The sequence below is a fragment of the Medicago sativa genome, chromosome 7 (assembly GCF_051527215.1).
Source record: "Medicago sativa cultivar Bolivia chromosome 7, Bolivia_mono, whole genome shotgun sequence".
Taxonomy (NCBI): Eukaryota; Viridiplantae; Streptophyta; class Magnoliopsida; order Fabales; family Fabaceae; genus Medicago; species Medicago sativa.
Window position 1 is genome coordinate 104,054,454 of NC_140755.1, and position 22,370 is coordinate 104,076,823.

The 22,370-nt window shown below is 34.8% G+C and overlaps 1 protein-coding gene across 2 annotated transcripts; it reads right to left on the reverse strand.

Annotated features, from left to right (window-relative positions):
• Positions 1 to 491: 491 nt before the first annotated feature.
• Positions 492 to 21,107, reverse strand: LOC146911671 (THO complex subunit 2-like). 2 transcript variants are annotated; one of them, XM_085726259.1, is made up of 32 exons: positions 20,842 to 21,107; positions 20,630 to 20,758; positions 19,972 to 20,013; positions 19,776 to 19,835; positions 19,556 to 19,618; positions 19,116 to 19,196; positions 18,215 to 18,286; positions 18,031 to 18,078; positions 17,858 to 17,926; positions 17,631 to 17,764; positions 17,335 to 17,410; positions 16,427 to 16,620; positions 14,804 to 14,884; positions 12,236 to 12,446; positions 11,900 to 12,136; positions 11,730 to 11,810; positions 11,516 to 11,635; positions 11,351 to 11,410; positions 10,831 to 10,958; positions 7,668 to 7,764; positions 7,430 to 7,558; positions 6,958 to 7,061; positions 6,707 to 6,887; positions 6,369 to 6,550; positions 5,532 to 6,141; positions 5,292 to 5,396; positions 4,967 to 5,122; positions 4,808 to 4,888; positions 4,316 to 4,738; positions 2,265 to 3,389; positions 1,161 to 1,438; positions 492 to 783 (listed from the first exon to the last, which is right to left on the reverse strand). In XM_085726259.1, the coding sequence occupies exons 1-32, from the start codon at positions 20,983 to 20,985 to the stop codon at positions 714 to 716; spliced, it is 5,571 nt and encodes a 1,856-aa protein (XP_085582385.1). In that variant the 5' UTR covers positions 20,986 to 21,107; the 3' UTR covers positions 492 to 713. The 2 variants fall into 2 exon arrangements, with proteins under 2 accessions (XP_085582385.1, XP_085582386.1); XM_085726260.1 differs by lacking the exon at positions 14,804 to 14,884.
• Between the last annotated feature and the right edge of the window lie 1,263 nt (positions 21,108 to 22,370).

A 22,370-nucleotide genomic window follows, 5' to 3' on the forward strand; every position in this document is an offset into this window, starting at 1 on the left:
TTCCCCATCTTATCATGAGTACGACATTATTTTGGGGAGTATGGCATTTGTTTGTTTCATGTAAAATCCACAGAACAGTTTTTTTGTCTTTTTTTTTTTTTTATATAAAATAATTCCTACGTCCTAAAACGTAAGCAAAATAAAAAATCATTTTCTTTATTTCAAAATGTAAACAAAAAAGACAAATTTTTATTCTATTTAATCTTGTTTTTACAAAAAAATAATATTTTCTAAAAAAAACTTTTGCTTATTCTCATGAAATTAAATGCAAATTACATTCAATTTTCTCCCTTCTATTTTCTCCATAACCAATAGGCAATGAAAATTGTTTTCACATCTTCTCATACAACTTATTAAAAAAAACAAAATTATACTCCAAATTCTTATGTTGTAGTTTTCTTAATAAGTGTGATTTGCGTTTTTTTGCTTACAATTTCGGACGGTGGGAGTATTGTGTTTCCCATGTTGGAACATTCATGTAATAAATGAAATTTTGTCAAAGAGTACGTTTGATCATTTACTACCCAAAATATACAAAACTATATACAAGTGTACATATCAATTCATAAATTATTGTTTTGCACCCACTTTAGTGAAAGAAAAAAACAGACAATTTAAAAAATTTAAAGGTAGCAGATAATAGTGATGTGACCCTAGCCCCTCCATGAATGAAAAACCTTCCAAAATGTTTTACTTGCAAATCACACCATTATTTACTTCCGATGCCTTCGCTTTTGATCAGCTCTTTGTCTATTCTCATCATCCCATTCACGATCGTACAAACTGATGATAATAAGTTAAGGACGCAGCAGTACACCATTATTATCAACAATGGAAATCTTACATTAAATCGAATGAAAACATGTATTTAAACTTGACTAACGCATCTATTCAAGGATTTTAAATTAATTCAGCTTTTTTGGTCAAGAAAATAAGTGAATGAATAGCATGCAATCCAGACATACAGGGTATCATACAACACCATTTAAGTAACTCATTTACCAAATACCCGATTCACAGCTTTCTTCCATGCATAATGTAACAGAAAGAAAGGGAAAAAAAAGGGTATGTAAATAAGCACATAAAACAATCAAGATAGACATGAACTTGTGAATAAAACTTGCAAGCATATTAGCCTAGTATTTTGCAATTAAGGATACGGATCTGATTCACGACGATTCAGCTTGCTGGCTACCTCTTTACCATGAATCCTAAGACTCGGTTCATCTATGTAACTGGCATGCTGGATCATTCGCCCCCTTCTGTCTCTTTCATCATATGCTTGTGACATACCAATACCGGGGAGAGGATTAACTGGTAAGTACTCCCCAGGCTCCATAGTTGGTAGATGCTCCCTCGTAAGTTTACGTCTCTTGGATGCAGCATTAAAACCCTCTTCTTTTAGAATGTTTGATTTATCTCTTTCCCTCTCTTCCTCCTGCAGAAAAGAACAGATGTATCATATGTCCATTCTGTTAGAACATCAGAAGATGTTAATGAGCGCCGAGAAGCAAACCTAAAAAAACAAAAAAAATTGAGTGCTGAGAAGCACACGACTATAACACAGCATTTAGGGCAACACAAGAACCAAACCTACGTCTATAAGACAATGCATACATGTGTCAAAGTACTCTATTATAAATCAAAGATAATCACAACCAGGAAGCAACCTTAGCTCAACCTGTACAACAAATAACTCTTGGTTGAAACTCTAATAAAAAAAACCCTATAATGCCTTAAATAATAACATTATATGCTAAAATATTTCCCAGATTTGTTGCATTTTAACCTTGAAGTAATTGTCGATGTTATCCATCAGCTTCAAAAACAAGTAGTTCCTCATAGAAAACCATGCTCATTAAATGCCTACCACTCATTCACTTGGTACCAAAATTGGTCAATGAAGACACTTATCACAGTTTTTTATGTTAATCCATGTTTAACAAGTAGTATAAAGAAAAAATCATACTGTATTTTGTTCTTTTAACTACTACGGACAAAACAACTAGTTTAGTGAAAAGACAAAGGGACATATTCAGCCTCTAAAAAATTTGTATATGATTACTGATATTTTTAAGAACATATCCACTAGTAAAATGTTGATGCTAATCCAAAGGGATATGCTACAATAAAACAATGTATAATACTCGGTTTAAGTCCTTTGACCATAGTGTACATACCCCTAGTAACACATCTAGTAAACTGAGAGAAATAGTATGCACTCTTAGAATTTGGGTCTTAACATGCACAATATTGGTTCATACCTTCCTTTCTTCACGCTTCTGATCTTGAAAATCTTCTTTTCTACGTTTGGGATCATCCTGCAAAATCACAGTCTCTTCAGACCGTCTGAGTTCTTTTTCTTCATGCCTTGGAGAAAGTCTTTGCGAATGCCTCATAGCTCCATACCTCCTATCAGCATCTTCATCACGCCTACCAGCCCCAACAGATTGAGGAACCATATTAGGAGGTAAAGGGGATGCCCGATGCAAGTTCTGTCCATGGAAGCGGCTCTCTGTGTGAGATTTTTCTATCAAAATATCATTGTATCGTAATTTACTTCTATCATCCTTAGCCTTGTCAGAGAGTCTGTTGAAACTCCTCTCACTACCCCTCTCTTGCATTCTCTCAATAGATCGTTCTCTTCCATATCTTTCTATTGACCTGTCCCTAGGTTTTTCTATAATAAAGTCATCACCATGAGACTTATCCAGACGGTCCAATCTTTCCCTGTATTCCCTTTCATATCTTTCATTGCCTTTTTCTTTTGGCCTTTCCAATGACTTATTACCTGCTCTGTATAGACCAAGGTCGGCTGGCGTCACTTTGTCATCAGCCAATCGAGGATCCAACAGCTTCTCTCTTTCAGAGAATCGAACTTCACCCTCTAAATCTCTTAGATCTACATCCCCTTTCCACCGTTTACTTGGTCTGTCTAGTTCATCCACAGAACCAGTTCGCTTCTGAATTTTATCACTAGATTTTGTGGTAGCTGTGTTTTCATGCCTGGGGGAATGAACTACACGAGAAGAGAATCCTCTAGTGAAGTCGGCAATATCATTTCCATTATCCTTCACCATAGAAGATTTGGCTGCCCCAACCTCTGCCTTTGATTCGTTACCAGAACCATCAAATGCAATTTTTGCCGACGGAGCCAATCCTTTTGCAGAACCTGGAACGCTGTTACCATTAGCATTGATTGAAGAAGAGACGTTTGTTCCAGTGTGTCTTCCATCTGATGCATGGGTCTGAAGATCCTTGTCGTTGCTTGAGGAACCAGAAGCTCTAGCAACAGTTTTTCCAGATCTACCATCTTCTTTCAAAGGATCTTGTTTTGATGGCTTCAAAAGTGAAACAGTAGCCATTTTACGTTTCACAGAGGTTCTTGACTGAAAACAGGAGAATCAGGTCATTATAGATAAAAATAAAAGGAATACAATGGAAAACAGGACAAACAAGAATTTTAGCCGGGAGAGAACCAACACTTCAAAGCCAAATAAGCACTAGAAATAGAGTCATTCTTGTCAGGAAGGTGTCCACCAATATGAATGAAACAACAATTACAAAAATAAAAAATAAAAAAAATCAGTTTACTAGTGCGCACAGCTGCACCATGGGAAAAGATTTTTCTAAATGAATTTACTATTGAAATTGGCATTTGGTGTTGCTATAGATGTGGGGTAAAGATTGCCCCTACTTATAAACACTTGTTCTCCCAACCAATGTGGGACTCTTTAACACACATACCCACGCTTAGCACTATTGGGCTTAGTGCGTGGATATAAATGGTGGTTGCCCGATAGCGGAAACAAGATAGCAGGTGGCCCAACGGATCAAGGAGGAGGCTCTAATACCATCTAAGAAATTGTGGTTGGGCCCAACACAACCCCACAAAACCGGTTTGTGAGGTCAAGATTGCTTTCACTTATAAACACTTGTTCAGGCCATCTCCAAACCAATGTGGGACTCTTTAATAGTTTGAAACATTGCATTTAGAAATTGCATGAGATGTTTTACCACATTCTTTTGAAAACACAAACTTGGGTCTACGATATAAATTTATTAGTTTTTAATGATTAGTATGAACTCTAAATTACAGGAGTTTTTCAACTCTTCTCTTATCAATATCAGCTAGTAGTAGAACTTCTTCCTCCAGATCACATGTATTCTCCCGGTTTCTTTCCCTCTACTAAAACAGTAAGCTGAGGCAATTAGCAGCTAGTTAACAATGTGACGCAAAATGGATCACAGACAAGCCCATCATACAAATGGAAAATGCCAACTACACAACATAACAAAGATAAGTAAATGCTACCTCAACAGTTCTTGTAACGTGTTCATCTGGTGCCCTACTTATGGATTCTTGCACTTGCTTAGGGTTTTCCGCGGATTTTAATGCCCCAGATTGTCCAGCAGGTGAGGGTAGAGATGATTGAGCATCTAACTCATTCACCATTGAGCTACCCTTGAGTTTTACGTGGCCAGAATCAGATTTTGTCGCTGTAATGCTTTCAGTTCTTTCTGACTCGTCATCTGTAGTTTTTGTTCTTGCTGTCTGGTCTTTGACTGTGTTTCCAGAGTCCAGATGTTTCCCACTGGCAGATTCAGTCAGAGAAACATGAAGACCAATCCCACTTTGTATAGCTGCAGAATTTCCCACTGCAGATTTAGTCATAGATGGTGCAGACTTGAAGACAATATAACCCATACCAAATTCTTCACCGGTAACCCAATAAGGCTGCATATTGGATGAGATTAGTGTGCTAAAACAGACAAGAAATAAGCTTGTGATAAGATAACATCGTACCTTCCTAGCAGCCAGCGCTGCTGCTACACCAGTTGCCAACACCTTAAGATCCTCTCTTTCATCGCTTTTAATCTTAGCTACCTACATGGATGATGAAACATTTTTAGAAAATATGCACAAGTGTTCAAAATAACCAAGTTTAATATAAGGATAACTTACCCGCTTTTCAAGACTTGTCCCACTCTTCAATGTAACAGGGAAAACACTAGAAATTTTAGTCAACATTATAAGAGCATTTCTAATCTCCATGTACTCGCTAGATTCCAGACACTGAATTAGTAACTGTGTGATTCTTTGACTCCATTTCCAGAGTTCCTATCAGCAATAAAGAAGAAACATGAAAATGGTCCATATACAGCATTATCTTATGTAAACTCGGAAAGAAACAAGATCAGCCCCGCAAAAAAACAATTGAGAAAAATCTGGACAACGCATGCAAGGGAACAATTTGAGCAGCTTGAAACTAGCAAACAGATGAACTTGCCTTAATGAACTGCCCATATGTAACTCGCTTGCTATTTCGTTCCCTGGAATACACAGCAAATCCCGGCATGTTTCCACACTCACGTTCATAAATAGATTCATCACTCTGGAAATAATAAAAGGTAGAAACAAAAAAATGAACATAAACATTAGAAACATTGAACAAAGCCCCGAAAAGCTATTAAAAATTTGTAAAAATAAAATTGTAAAAAGTAACAAATAGTAATAATTAATTAGTTACCTTCCAATGGTAAGCAATCTTCAAAGTCTCATAGAGAAACCTGCCAAGCCTACCGATTTCATATTCAGTGCAGCAGCATATCATTGGTTGAAGGGTTTTACAAATAAGAACATCTATGTGGTTGACTGTGTTAAAAGAGGGTGTTCCAAGGGAATGGAGTGTGTGTACAAACATAGCACAATAAACAGCATCTGGCATACTGAAAGTACAGCGTGGAAATATACAACGCTGAAGAAACTCCATGTTAATCTTCAAGGTATCATCAGGACATGAACTCAGCCATTTGTCTTTTTTATGAGAGAGCCGTCTATTAACAGATGCGACATTTTTTTCATGCTTATGTAATTCGCTAATAAGACGATCAAGAGATTCTTGAATTCTTTCCTTTTCTTTCTTCCTCTTGGTGATTGCTGAGCTTGAATTGTCAGAAAGCTCCTCCAAAGATTTAAGATTAGCATGCAGCTTGGCTATTTCTGACTCATAACGGTTTTTCGGAACGTACAGATCATATAACGTGAGACCCCAAAATGTTGCATAAAGATCAGGAGATAGGCTATTCCACGCTTCTGAAGGCAACATGGTTTTAACAGTATCGAGCAGATATGACCACCTGTATACAGTAATACAATTGTAAATACCAATCCATAAAACAGCAGAAATAAACTTCGAATATCTTATTGTACATCTGATACAGATAATAAAGCAACATTTTAAGGCTCAAGTTTTTCATCTGGAATGGCATCTAATCCATCTCAACATATTGGTTTTAATAGTTTTATGTTGAAGTATATCAGGAAAGTTTTAACAAAATACATGAAAAAAGGTTAGAATTATAACCTAATTGGATTTTTGTTGGAGCCAATATCTAGAACCATACTACCAGAATAATCTGCAGGGTCAGACTCAATGTTTGCAGATGAATGACTTGCAGCATTTCTATCATCCAAGGGCCAGCAAACATTGGGAGTCCTCTGAGACTTGAAAAGTCTCATAACAGGGCGATATATCAAGAAAGCAACCTGACCAGAAAGAAAAAAAGGAATTAAATGAGGTTCAAGTAAAGAAAGGTATGCCATAAATACTGCAACTCAAGGGAAAACCAAAACAGAAATAAAGATGATGCCATGCAGTAACGAAGTTTATAAGAAACAAAGAGACAGAAGGGAAACAAAAACCTCAGGGTCCAAGTGGTAAAGATGGACCAGGTCACCAAGTGAGGGAATAAGAATAGCATAATTTGATCCTGGTGTGACTGCACTGCCTAGAAAATCCACATATTGAAGAAGAGTGCCATGACATCTATCAAATTGTTCACTGACCATTTTAATGTAGGGTGCATCTGCATTGACGAGAACCCTGCAAAAACATTAAATTTCAGAATAATATCTAGATTGCCAGCTCTAACATTACAAGTTTAAGAACTTACAGAGAACGATGCTGAGCAAGAAGAAGCAAGAGGGGGGTCGCCAACTTTGGTTCATCTTTAGGAAGTAATGCATCTCTAAGCCTGCTAGTTGACTTTATCAATGCCTGCATAGATTATTAGATATTCTTAGAATTCGTGGTTGGGCCTAGCAAAACCCCACAAAACCGGCTGGTGGAACTCTTTAACAGATATCTTAGTGACTTACAAAGTCAATCACCAACTCACCTGATAGAACATTAAACTAGGTATAATTGCTCTAATCTCAATCAGTTATGCAACAAAAAAAATTATGCCCATTGTATGTACTCACTAAATTTCCCAAAACCAAATGTAAACAAGTGCTTATTAACCAGTTCAATAAGTACAAAACAAAACAACTGTGGCAATGTAAATTAAAAGAAATTTGAATCTATCAAAAGTGCCATTTCATCAATCTCTTGCTTTCCAAAATCTTTAAGCTTTACTTTAGTACCTTATTATTCCGAGTCATCCCAAAAGAAGTTGCATGACATTTCAGAGTCTCACTCCCTGCCATAGCCTCCAGCTGTTCCTCAGTCAAATTCTCTGTGTACTGAACATTTGCCATTTGTTGGATAAGCTCCTAAAAAACCAACAAAAATGTTTAATCACGATCAGTATTTGGAATTTCATGATTCATATCACAAAGAATGGTATAATTTAATTAAAAAAGATCAACAAAGAAGAAGAACCTGCAGTAGAACAAGCTCAATTCCTTGTCCCCTTTTTAACTGGTTCACAAGATACTGGAAAAGGCCCCGCAATTCCATTGATGGATACTTTTTACATCTATCATAAAAAGACTTGAACTCATGAAAACATTCAAAGAATATCATTCTCTTGAAACAACATACACAATTATGAACAAAAACAGGAAATAATGGAGACAAGACAAATGAAGTCAAACTGTCTATATCAAGTACCACGAACATTGCATAAATAAATAAAAAATAAATAAGCACACTGAATCGTACAGCTGGCAAGAAATTGCAAGCATGACTTTATCAGCTAGAAACATGTTTAGTGGAGACCCTCTTAACTTGCTATATAATAATCGCCACACATCCCAAAAACTCTGCCCAAACAACATGAAGAAATTGCTGAATCTAATTGTAAAGAGGAAATCGAGTACTGTTCTCACCAGCAGATGATTAATTTGCTCAACAATATGATGGCACATTCTGTCATGAAATGGATCTTAAGAGGTGCTACATTTGCTCGTAAAACTTGAGGGTCAATGATATCGACCAAATTATTGTATTTGTTTTGCATGCTATTTGTTAAATATCTTTTTTATGCACCGTTACTCATTCCTTCCATAATTATTTCTTATTGACTGCTGCTTGAATTCATTTATAGTTAATATTTTCCAGTCATTTAATCCTGATCTCTTTCATTTGGTAGATAACTACATTTGTCTGAGTACATATTTTCTCTTTAATAATTCAAATAAGCATACATAATATTTACCAAAAACTGATAATCTTTTTCTAAATATTTTTTATTTAGAGTCAGGCGTACATTGAAAGTAGCTATTTAGTAAATCATAAAAAATAGATCCTACATTTCCTTCAATTTCATATTTTTACACAACCTTATGCCCTAACTTTATCAAGCAGATTTTTATTCTTCTTCAAATCGTGTATTTTTAGAGTCACGTGTACATTGAAAGTAGCTATTTGGTAATATAACTAAGGCCTTCTAAAGAAGAACCAAACCAATAAACATATACTTCAATTCACAAGTCAGGGGAATTTAGAAAGCTAATACAGAATATAATCACACTCCAAGTCTATTTGATATTATCAAGCGCTGAATGTTATATTAATCAACACAATGCTTTAGAGAAAAGGAAGGCGTGAGAGAAGAAAACCAAACCAAACTGTTTCAGAGAATTCAATTCCCATCCCTCCAAAGCAAAAACACGTATCTAGTGTAATAATGGCCCCCAAAGTTGTTCAGGATTGACAAGTATGTTCCGCAAAGTAGCAAACATAATGCAGCAATAAGCATATCATTCTTCATTTTTGAAGTTTACATACCCCCACAAGACCATATATTAAAAAAACTTGTTATGCTATCCATCCATCAGAAGAAGGCCAACTCAATCTCAATGTGCTGTACAGACAACCTAATCACAAACTGTCTTGTAGTAGTGAACTATCGTAGGTCAACCAGGTAAACTACTGATGGTTAAGTCAAATGAAATCTGTCTTTTCTGAGTTCCTTGTATGTCCATTTGAAGAAAGAACATACTATCTAACAACAAAACTCCTCCATTATGTCCATTTGCAGATAAACAGCTTCAGAAAGAGTCGATGGTTTCTTTCATATCTTGCGGTCTCCATTAGCATCACAAGGTGAAAGTAATAGCTAATGGAGTATTCCACTGACAAGAATGCCACTACCAACTTAAGCCTCATCAGATGGATCAAAACTTACAAATTATCAGCTCCACACCAAGGACAAAGCATCCATGTCAAACAGTTGGGTTTTTACAATGACTAATCAATATATAGCAATAACCCAAATTAAACAGTCCAGGCTCTTCCCTCTCTACAAGGCCAACAGCTTAGGAATTCGATTTCCAAACTTTTTTAAACCCATGACCAATTAAGCAAAGACAAAATGTTTTAACACATGGTATATGGATCTGTCTCCCTCCTGAAAGTAAGTACCCCATAATAGCCATTAACTTTCATTTCCTTATAGACATTAGAAATGACCAAAAATCACTTGGAACCACGGGTACCATGCATACAATACAACTCATTCTTCACATTAAAATCACTCCATTCTTTCATACCCTCCATTAGATGACTTCCAGCATAGATCATTGAGAATCATAGATGTCATGCATACAAAACAGATGACTTACAACTGATATTATTGCACTTTATAAGCACTCATTTTTTTATCTTCATTAACTAATTGTATCAGGTAACAGTGCTGAACTTCTTACATTACAAACCAAGCTACCAAAGAAACATTACTAACCAACTTAACGAATAACTTCATTTAAATCAGATAATTCTCCATCTATCGTGGTAGAGTCCTATTGCCGCTGATAATTCTCTTGTATATCTTAATTGGCCTATTAACTTTATGAATTGTCCTGAAGAAATTACAGACAATGGACTAACGGAGGTTTGAACTTCGAACTTTGCAAGGATAACAAAGAAAGCTCACCCCTATCGACCAATAAATATATGTTCCAAAATATCTGTCACAGAATGCCAAATCATTATTCACTGAGAACCATGGGTATCATGCATACAATACAAATCATTCTTCACATTAAAATCACTCAATTCTTTTATCTCCTCCATTAGATGACTTCCAACATCGATCGTTGAGAATCACGGATATCATGCATACAACACTGATGACTTCCAACTAATATTATTGCACTCAGTAAGCATTCATTCTTTTAGTCATCATTAACTAATTGTATCTGGCAACAGTACTGGACTTCCATGCAGCCAAAGAGACATTACTAACCAACTTAACAAATAACTTCATTTAAATCAGATAATTCTCCATCTATCGTGGTAGAGTCCTATTGCAGCTGACAAGTCACTTGTATATCTTAAGTGGCACATTAAGTCTATGAATTTTCCTTAAGAAATTACAAGGACAATGGACTAATGGAAGTTTGAACTTCGAACTTTGCAAGGATAACAAAGAAATGCCCACCCATATTGACCAATAAATATATGTTCCAAACTATCTGTCTGTGTATGCCCACCGTTTGGCAAGCAAAGTGATTTGTATTGATCTGAATTGCCAAATGCACAGGATAACTTGTCAAGAAACTAAATACAATAGAAGTGCGAAGGAAACAACTATACATACAGGTGGCCCCAAAATGAAGCTAGAGATTGAAGCCAGTCTGACAAATTAATCCCGTCATCCTTTAACTTATCACGTCCACCAAGTGCCAATCGCTCAATCACAACGTATTCCAATATATCATATTCAAGCTGTTAGAACAAAAAAAGTAAGGCTCCGAATCAAAAACAATTTACCAATATTGAAAACAACTTCCAAAAGCAGAACATGATTAATGTCTTAAGAAACAACATATGGAAAAGTACAAGGACATATATGAAAAGAAAAATGGTTGAGCTTCAAACTAATTGGAAGGCTTCCTTCCGTACATAGATGGTTGTGTTAGCATAGTTCAAGTTTCTATATATCCTCCTTTATTACAGACTCTTTTCCAGGTTTCAGTAAGGCGACTCAAAGGATTGAAAAATAAATAAGGTCTTAGGTCACACGTCTCTTAAAGCTTATTATGAGTTCACGTATTACGATATCGCCAGTGGATGCAGTGAAAAAGATAGTGAAAGGAATATAAAATAAAAATACAAACCTGAGTCAAATACTTAAATGCATCCACAACAGGAGTAATCATGTGTCTGTATGCCTCAATCTGCATATCACACAATATGAAAAAATCAACATAACAGAGTGCACAACATCATATAGGCCAGAGCCCTTCAGCCTTCGCAAAATACAAGCTCTAGTAAATCAGCACCTGCTGAACAATTGTTCGGAGGACAGTCATAGGGTTGGCATGAGCTAATTTTGCGACCATCCGACCCAGCTGCTTCAAATTTTCCTTTGCCAGCCGTTTCAAAATACGTCTAGTGTCCAACTGTATAAAAATAAAGCAAATAGAATAAATATAACAAAGAATCAGGCTTGCAACATTGAGCACAGATGGTCCACACATATATAGATTGTCAAACCTTGGCAGTTTGTCTAGCAGCCAACAGCATAGGATAGCGGTCATCATCTTTTTCCCATTCACCGTATAAATGATATCGTGCCTAAATAGGTAAGACTCATCAACCAATCTTGTAGATAACAGATAACAATATATCAGGTAAAGGGATAAACAACAAATGCAAAGGAAAACCTCATAAGGAAGAAGACTCATTAGTTCCCAAATTGCCTGGCCAACAGCTGGATTAGCAGGAACCAACTGTAGAGAAGGTAGTAGACAAGTTCCTAAAGCATCCTCCACCCTTAGCCTTGCTTCCTTCAAATGTAGGTGAGGATTTCCAATAAAATGAAATTGAGGATTCAATGCGCCGTCACCATGACTAACAAGCTCGAGAGCAGAAAGGTAATAACCTCTCAACAACCTACAAACCTACACATGTTTGAGGGAGAAGGCAGGAAGGGAAATCATTATCAGCATAAAATACACCAAGGAGACAAGTTACCAGAATATTAAAACAACTTAATGCACCTTCTGTAACAACATAGTATCTCGGTAGAGAAAAGGTCCAGTACAAGCAAGCATCTGAAAAATTTCCTTTGGAAGATCAATGAAAGAACTGTATCCTGAAGGGTTATCTACGTCAATAGAATCGGTGCTGCCTCCAGTGGACGATCCAGAGTTTTGAACATGTGCTTGGCGAATAGCATCATATGGTGAAGAAATTGACTTCTCAATAAACCTGTATGAAGATCTTGGTATTATTTAAAGCTATTGCTAAAAACAACCATTCAAACAAATTGTTGACCGTAATAAAACTCAAACAAAACTAAGTGACCCAAAAATCTATGCTGTTAAATGCATTGACAAGGTACAAACATACAGGCATAAATAAATGTTGGGTGGGCACCATGAATTTGGAAGAGCTTCTCGGTCTATTTCAAAATATTTTGGAAGGAAAGATTGGGGAAAAGTTTGGCGGAAGCATGCAGTTGATGCAGTTCTGTCACTTTGTGTAATTGGTTGGTATGTAATGAACATTTTAAGTGTAGGCAGTGTTGTTCGCATCTACGGACTACGAAATGGAATTTATAGTTGTCGATTCAAATCATATGAGGAGCTGTTTATAGCTATGAATCTGGGGACGTATTGAATATATCGGCCAAGGCCCAGGGAAACAAGTGGGAATAGTCCAGTCCCGTTAGTGCTAAGGTTGCCTTCCAAAAGAGGGTAGTGTCACGTGACCCCATTCTTAAAATTGTGTTCTAGGGTTTTCATTTTAAAAAAAATGATCCATTGGACTTTTATGGCGTTGCTTCAGGAGACTTATGTCACATAACTCTTCAGAAGAAAAAGGAGACTGATGTCACATAACTCCTTTGGCCTTACTTTGGGATAAGGTAGCTTTTATGGCTTCCCTCAAGTGTTGTACTTGTGGCAGTTTCAAGGAAGTTTCAGTTTCGAATATGCAATGGCATTAGAATATGGATACCATCACTTCAATCCTGATAAGACTGTGACAATCTATTTCCAAGTCTTCACATAATACCTTAAGCTTTCAGAATAGTTAGTTTATAACATTTTGTAGCAAAGCCTCAATGGCCAAGTGGTCCAGAGGCCTTCTCGCTCCAATATTTTTGGCACAAGGTAGACAAGTTTGAAGTTTGGGTAACTCCAAAGCGCATGTGATTACATTATTATTCATGCTTTTAGAAATACTAATATAAATAGTATTCATGTGCCATCGCCTAATAGCTTAAACATAACTTTGTCACGACCCAATTTGGATCATGATTATGTTCGATGATTGATAGCGGATGCATGGTAGGCCTTCGAGAAGATATGCCAGACTAGGATGATAGTCTGTGCGCCAATCATGATCCAAATTGGGTCATGACAACGTTGGTATCAGAGACAGGTTTTTGTGTGGGTTCTTATGTCCTGGATTTCAAACTGTTTTAAGTACAGTCTGACTCTATTTTATTGACTTGATAGTTAATCTAAGAAAAGCATAGCTTTTGTTTTTGGAGGATATCTTATTACCCGCCCCCATTTTTTCTCATATATTACTACAAGCTCTACTTAGTATAAGGCTCTGTTTGGTAAGCCCACCAAATGAGCTTATAGCTTATAGCTTATAGCTTATAAGCTCGTTTGACAAAAAAAGCTCTGTTTGGTAACGATCTTTTACCACGAGCTTATAGCTTATTTCACGAATTTCCACGAGCTTATAAGCTATTTTTCAGAAGCTACTTCAAGTAGCGTTTGAGCTTATAGCTTATTGTACTTTATTCCACTTTTGCCCTTGCTATTTTATCTAAAATCCCTTTTTACCCTTTATAATTTATTACAATCTGAAATATTTTTACGTTAATGCTGAAACAATTTTCAATCCCATTTTTTTGTCACATGATTTTTTTTTCATTTAGCAATATAAGTAATTTTTTTTACGACAATTTGCAATGAATGAGTTTTACGTAATATGAATCGTAATATGAATTAAACTTTTTAAACAAAAAACAGTACACGAATATAATAATTATCCAATTGATTTTTATTTTTATTTTTTGTTGTTGTTCTTCCTCTTCACTTTTAATATTTTTGTTTTTTAACATATGGATTCGATTTTTCTTTTTGTTTTTAAAATAAAAAGAAATTAAGTATTTTGACCAAAAAATAAAATATTAATTTATTAATCTATAAAATATATATATTAAATTGATTAATTTAAATTATTAAATATCTTAAATATTAATTTATAGTAGTATAAATTTTATATGAATTAACAATGTCCTTTTATGTAATTTTACATTTATCAGCTAGTTCAACCGCTATTTTTACCAAACACTTTAATTAGCTTATCAGCTATAAGCTATCAGCTAAAAGCTATCAGCTAGCTTATCAGCTAGCTTATAAGCTATCCGCTATTTTTACCAAACAGAGCCTAAGTATACTTCCTCATCAACATTGACATATTTTTATCCCCTAAAAAACACATCATAAATACATTCATAAGATATGCATGTCCAAAATGCACTCAAATATAAGTTCTCAAAGCTAATGCCTGCATGACAGAGAGATATTATACACAAGTCTTACCTAAACAAACTATCACATATTTGAATATGTTCCACTGGATTGAGTGGTGAGAGGCGTTCAAATAGTACATGTGCATGATACCTGTTAAAACAAAAGGAAACCAACCCATGACTATATGCATTAGAGGAAATTCTACAAACACTGAAATACTACAAAAATTAAGCCATAAATCAATTTAGTAGGACTGGAAAGGAATCAAATCTTAAGGAAAAAATTATAAACTTTGAGATCCACGTTACATCTCAATAAGATGGTTAGCAAATCGAGATTCAAATCGTGGATCGGAAGACTTATTTTCTGAATTCTTAATCTAATATTTGTTTGAATCGTAAGATAGATGATGATTAAAAATATGGTATTTCTAAGTAAAAACAAGTGACTTGGCAAAAATATAAGTTGATATATCATATACGAACCTCAAGAATTCAAGATTCAGGTCAAAAATCAAATAGTAAGGGCAACCCGGTGCACTAGAGCTCCCGCATATGCAGGGTACGAGAAGGGGTCCCACCATTTGCTGTATTGTACGCAGCCTTACCCTGTTTTACACAAGAGGCTGTTTCCAGGACTTGAACCCGTGACCTTCCAGTCACATGACAACAACTTTACCAGTTGCATCAAGGTTATCCCTCAAGTCAAAAATCAAATGACAAAAAAAAAATAAAAATTGGCTACTATACAAAGTTGACAAAATTCAGGTTGGGATTCATCAGTGCCGTTACATATTGCCTATAGCAGCGCTATTGTATAGCAGAATTTGAACAAATTGTTGTGGTTCTGCGATATGTTATTTAGTACAAAATATAGTGAAATAGATGATACTAGTGTATTAACCCGTGCAATGCATGGGCGACAAGCTACTATTTTTCAATCTCCGGAAATTATTATTTTTTGTTTTTTTTTATTTATCGAAGAAAACTATTTATTCCGTGTTTTTTTCTTTCAAATTCGCCTGTGTTTTCTTATGCCGCAATGACAAATATGTATCCTATATGGTTATGTTCATTAGTGATAAATATATGTCCCGTGTTTTTATGCATCAGTGAAAAATATAATTCCATTATTTTTTATATTTGTCAACAAAAGATGTTTGTCTTTTTTATGTATCAATCACAAATATGTCTTCCTTTGTCAATGAACCACAATTGAACAAACCTTATTTTCTGTGATCCACAGTTGACACTTGACAACACTAGTTGGTCCATGTCTAATCTAAAATAGATGCACAAGGAACTCGTATTGATTGGGTTCAGTTTTGTATCAATTTGAGATACGATTTGCATGTATCATAAGATACTGAATACCATGCTAAATAACATATACAATGCTGATTAAATCATCACGTGTAAAATCATTAGCACAAATGAAATTCAAGGCAAATGTCTCCACAGACAGCAAAAAAAAATTCCATTGTCATTATTGGTGAGTAATTAACATATAGTTTATAAAAATGGTTAAATAAATTAACTATTTTTTGACACGAAGTAGTTTAAACTGACATACAAAGGAGCAGGCTGTGCGACATCACAAAAATATAGCATCCAAAAAGATAAAAATCAAGAGCTTGTCATAATAACTGTCTTTATAACCACATGCAACAAGTAGATTTACAAATCAACATACCAGTCATCCACAGAAAGAAAGCCAGTAAGCAAGCCCAAAGTTTGACTGTTTTGAAGCTCGGATTTCCGCTCGCCAATTGCATCAGTTTCCATGGCTATAGCAGCAAAGAGATCAACAGTTACATCCCCCGTTTTCTCATCATCCATTAGATCTTTTCCGGTAGCAGCAAGGTTTATTTTTCCAATTTTATTAGCCTGTAATTAAGATTGTTAATCTTTGTGATACCAAACAAGCGCCAAAATAAAATATGAAAACAAAGGAGGACAGAGCAGGAATAAAAAAAAAAACATGAATATGTTAATATTACGCAAAATCAACACCAACACTAATAGGTCAAATAGATTGAAATTGAAATTTAAGCACTCGAAGTTCACATAATTCCAGTGAAATACCCAACCCGTATTGTTCAATTGAGTTGATGCAGCATTCAGAAACAAGTCAACTACAGACTAAGGAAAGATTAATAATGCAAAGCATGAATGAGCCCACACACATGACTGGCCTCACATAGGCCATCAACAAGGAACCACCAAAGACAGGAGGCCCTCAGAATGTCTGAGGCTGTAAATATTCAGGAGCTTACAGCCGTATATTAATTTGAATACCAGGCTAACCAATGAGTATCTAAGGGATATATGAACCAAGGAAAACGGCGCTCTAGTTCTGAAGCACAGGAAGGGACTGGACTGTTTTCTTGCAATTTCAAGATATTTTGGCTCTTAATCTCTCCATATTTCTCTTTGGCAAAATTTCTGATATTATTGCCAGATTCCTGTATTTCTGATTCTTTTTTTTTTTTTTTTTTTCATTTTAGCCTTATCCCACACAGTAGTTTTGAATATTTTTATTCCAAACCAAAAAATAAAAATAAAAAAACAACAATAAATGAACTACCAGAGCATGAATACCTCATCAAGGCGCTTGGAAGAGAAAGTGCTATAATGCTCAAATGCTTCTTCATCCTTGGGGAGTAAATGAGCATATCTGTAATAAAAATGATAGTTAAAAAAGTATCTCATAAATTGTACAAAGCACCTCCAATGATGTATGTAAATCTCCTTCAATGCAACCACCACTTCGTGTTCGTATGACCATAGAGCAAAATATTGATTCAGTATTGAATAACTGTTCAGAATTACTACTATAGTATTACATAAGAATAATAAATGTGATTCTTGAGCAGCACATGAGCACAATATCTTACATGCTATCAAGATCGATAAAATCTTGCTTCACCAGCAAGGCTGCAAGTCTATAGAGCCCATATGGTACAGGATTACTGACTTCCATGCGCTGATAATATTGAAATTTAAATCCAAGAATCTGTGAAGCTTGAGACTGAATAGAAGAGAAAAAATTATGATATAAAAACTTCCAGTTTAAATTTTAAAATAAAATATAAGAATTACAAAAGCTTCTATTTTTATCTACCTTGGGAAAAATAGGAATCAGCTCTATAAACACATCATTATCAGGCTGAAGTTCAAAACACTCAAGCACCTGATAAGAAACATCCGTCAGTAGCCAGATACAACAATAAATGATAATGCAGATAGGCGCCTGAGTTTATTGGGAAAATAGACACTTGAAGAGATCCAACTTACAATATCAAAAACCCGGTTTGGATCCAAATCAAAATGACCAATCACTGACTGCAGAAGTAAGGTAAACCAGAAATATGATCATTATTATTATAAAACAAAAACAGAAAATCATGGTTGATCATTATCATTATAAAACAAAAACAGAAAATCATGGAATATTCATAATACTTCAAATTGTTAAGACCTTAATAATGCCCATTGTTGATGCAGATCCTTTTTCAGTCAACGCTTCAGAGTCCCGACAAAGTAGAGTGACCTATACAATTAACCTAAATTTAATACAGCATACAGAAGAATCTTATCTGGAAAGCATAAGGCATAATTCAGCCAAAATCTCCAACTTATAGAAAGATTAAAGACTGGCATTATGTTGTATTCAATCATTCAATATGTAAGAATTCGAATGTCAAAAAGAACCATATTGTTGATTAAAAAACCCGATAAAATTTTAATATGTTCCAATGAAATATCTATTAACCATGTCGCAAGACTACCTAAATCTACAAAAGAATTTCCTAACAAAGCACCCAAAAGAGAAAACAAACATTATAATTAAGTCCCTTCACATGGAGTCATAACTTCACTCCTTGTCCTTAAAGCTCTTGTTATTTCCAAATTTGTGCAACTTCACCTGACCAAGGGACAACAATAGATGGACCCATACTAATGCTTAATTAATTGGATGCCATCCTCTCATTTAAACAACAAAATTAAGCATTCACTTTTATTTCCAAAGAAACCGCCTCATATTTCTCCTGCTTGAGTTTCTAGTATCTATATTTTTCTTCTGCGCATGATCTCTCTTTCTAAGTCGTGATAAATAATCTACTCTTTTGGTCAAACTTAGTTTTCTTGGATATCATAAGTTCAGAAAGGTTATTTGCATGTTCCTTATATTGATCCATAAGTCTCTACTCTCTCAGTTTCTTCAAAAGTATTGGAAAAATGTCAACAAGCAACTCTACCATGTACTCAAGCTGTTTTGAACTGTGATAGGTCACATGTGAAAGTGCAGCATGTAATAATAATTCTAGATTACATCCAAAAAAGTAAAAAAGTCAAGAGAACAGAAATTAGAATTATACCAGTTTGGCATAGCCCTCACTCTCTTCTCTGAGAAGGTTGAATTTGGTTTGCTGATAAAGAAGTCGTGTATTAACTCTGACCTGAAGTCAACAGCACAAATGAATCAAATACACACAATAATGAAACTCCCATCAAGCAGACATAGTGCACAGTGAAGAATCTAAATTCTGAATATTTGATTCTGAACTCTGAATACAAGAGATTTTGGGTGTTGATAGGTCGGTGTAGCTTACCAAACAGGATTCAATTAGTTACACTTTGCAACAACCTTGTACCACAAACTAACTTTGCTATTAAGTACTTAATTATTCAAGACAGGCAACAAATACCGAGTATGAATGAAGTTCAAGATAAAAAATGGTGTGGGGGAAGGCATATAACTACAACTTTGCAAGATTCTTAATGGTGTGTGACATGTTTATAAAAATTAAGTGCTCACCTCTTTTCCCTTCAACTCCTGAGCCTTGATTTTGATAAATTCAGCCTCCCCCAAAAATTCTTCCTACAAATGCATAGCAAACCAATAAATTTTATAAACGCAAGAAACTTAGAAAGCATAAAAGCTCTAGCCTACAAAATTGCTCAAGAAACTGTCTAGAAGACAACTGACGAACTATAATGTTAATAATTTGAAAATGAAGGAGACCAGAAAAGCAGACCTCGCAACGTTCTTGAAGTAACCTAACTGGAACCAATTTGGATTCCACAAGCCATCTTGCCTACAAAATTAAAACTTTTCAGCAAAAAATAAATTGTAGAAAAATTCGAATGAAAACCATGAATTGTATACAAAACATTAATATATATTCTACACAATACTTGTATAGACTAAAGAACACAAGATCAAATACTGACCAGTTTAATGAGACGAGAACGAAACTCTCCGGACAATGTAAGCTGTAACCAAGGAGATGAGCAAGTAAATTTATTCGGTGGACTTAGTACAAACAATATAGTTATAAATTCATAAACACTCAAAGCTTCAAATCAATTCAATGTCCCATTGCATGGTTATAGGCTTGTAGATATGCATGTATCTGTTCTGATGCTTAAGAATGTGGAACTTTACATAACCCTATAGTCAAATGATATTTTAATTAATAAACTCAATTTAAAAAAAATAAAAATAAAACTCTACCAAGCTATGGCGAGTAGTATTTATCAACTTGTGGAGAATTTCACAATGAAAAGCATCAGTAACCTATGAAGCACAGACGCACTCACGGATACTGACAGGTAGATGTCAATATAATTTGGGAAGATGACATGATTCAATGTAATCACAAAAGTCAGTGTGGTGTCATGTCGGTATCATACACCAGGCAATGTCTTTGAGAAAATCACATAATTCAATTCAATTACACGTGTCGGTGTCAAACATGTGTCAAACACTGACAAAGCATTGAACACGTCTCTGAGATAATGACATAATTCACTGTAATCACACATGTCGGTGTGGTGTACTGAAGACGCCTTTTATCAGAAGTGTTAGTGCTACAAGTCAGTAACTCACATCTTGTGCCATCTGGCTGATTATATCTGCAAAATTTGATGCTAGATTCTCAGCGGAAGCTTTAACCTCGGAGAATGTGACAGAATCTAATGCTACTTTACACTTGGGAAACGGCAATTCACCACGAACCTAACAAACAACAATCAATAATTGAAAATAATCAGAAGATTGCGGAGGAAATTGAAAATTAGTAATGGAGAAAAGGAACGCACCATAGTGGAAGAGAGTTCGTAGAGGAAGCGAAGCATTGGAACAGGTTGGGAGAGGTTGAGAGAAGGGTTGGCATTGCCACTACTCCATTCGCGAACACGATCCTCTGTTACGTATACACACTGCACCGATGGTGCCACAGACATTTTTTTTCCTTCTGATCGCAAACCCTAGAACAGAACCAAAGCGTCGGAAAGTTGCAGGGATGGAATGGAGGTGAACTGGGGAAGAAAAGTGTAGAAAAAGGTTTTGGAATATTGTTAAGCATGTGATTACAATGGGATGCTATTCGGTTTTAAACTTCAATAAACATTTTTTTTTTTTTTTTGAATTTAAAGTGTATAGAAAGTGCAATTAATTAATCTGTTATCGTTGGTTTGGACAATGCATAAAATATGCAAGGTCAGGTTCAAATCCCGGGCACCACCAAAAAAATTAATGTGTTTTCACATCAATTAATTAATATATAAAAGCATGTAATAAATTAAAAAAAGTATTTTAAAAAAAAAAAATCCTTAAATCAGTGCGTATAAGTCATTTTTTTTGGATCAAGTAGTGGTTAAAATTCACATTGTAAAATGAAAAGTGGGATATGTGAAGTTCGAACCCAGACTCTACATATTACAGTACAATGTCTCTGACAACTGAATTATATTCACCGAATATTGTACACGTCATTTATTTAAATTTAAATAGATGTACTTTAATATGACCATTTAAAAAATAAATTAAAAAAAAAAAACAAGAATTGAATAGAGAGTTCTCATATAACTATCATAGGGAATAGGTATTCATTTTCTCTTCTTTTAATGGGGTCTTTAAACTTTTTTTTTTAGGAATTGAATAAAAACTAAAATATACCCTTGATCTTTGCAAATATAACGAGTTTTGACTTTCATATCTATATAAAAAAATTATTATATCACCACAAAATGTTTTGTTTTTCATAAAAAAAAAATTATAGCGAATTTCTTTTTGATTTGTTCAATTTGACCTTGGTGGCATTTCTTGACCATGTACAAATAGTATACACTTTTCGGTCACTATATAAGCAAAATTTAACATTTTATGTTCATTCAATAAATTGTGTATTTGGTCTATATTAAAGATCACATGCATTATTTATTGAATGAACCTAACATATAAAATTTTTGCTTGTAATAGTCACCGGAGGGTGTATGTTGTGTATGTGATTGATTTAAACAATGTAAAAATAAAAAACAAATGACATTAAAATATCATCTGTTTTATTTAAATTTATTTTAATTTAAATATTTTAATCAAATTAAAATAAAAAGGGGGATGTTAGGGTTCGTGGGAGACAACTTTTTTAGCATCTTCTTCCTCTCATACCGCTAGAGTCTCCTCTTACCATAATACCACAACCAACGTTTTCTCATTTTAAATTCAAATATCTCAAGATGATGACGACTTTATGGTTGTATAAGATCGACGATTAGGACGATCTCACTGAGAAGATAATTTGTTTTTTCTAATGATCATCGACGATGATATGAATCCAACGTTTTAA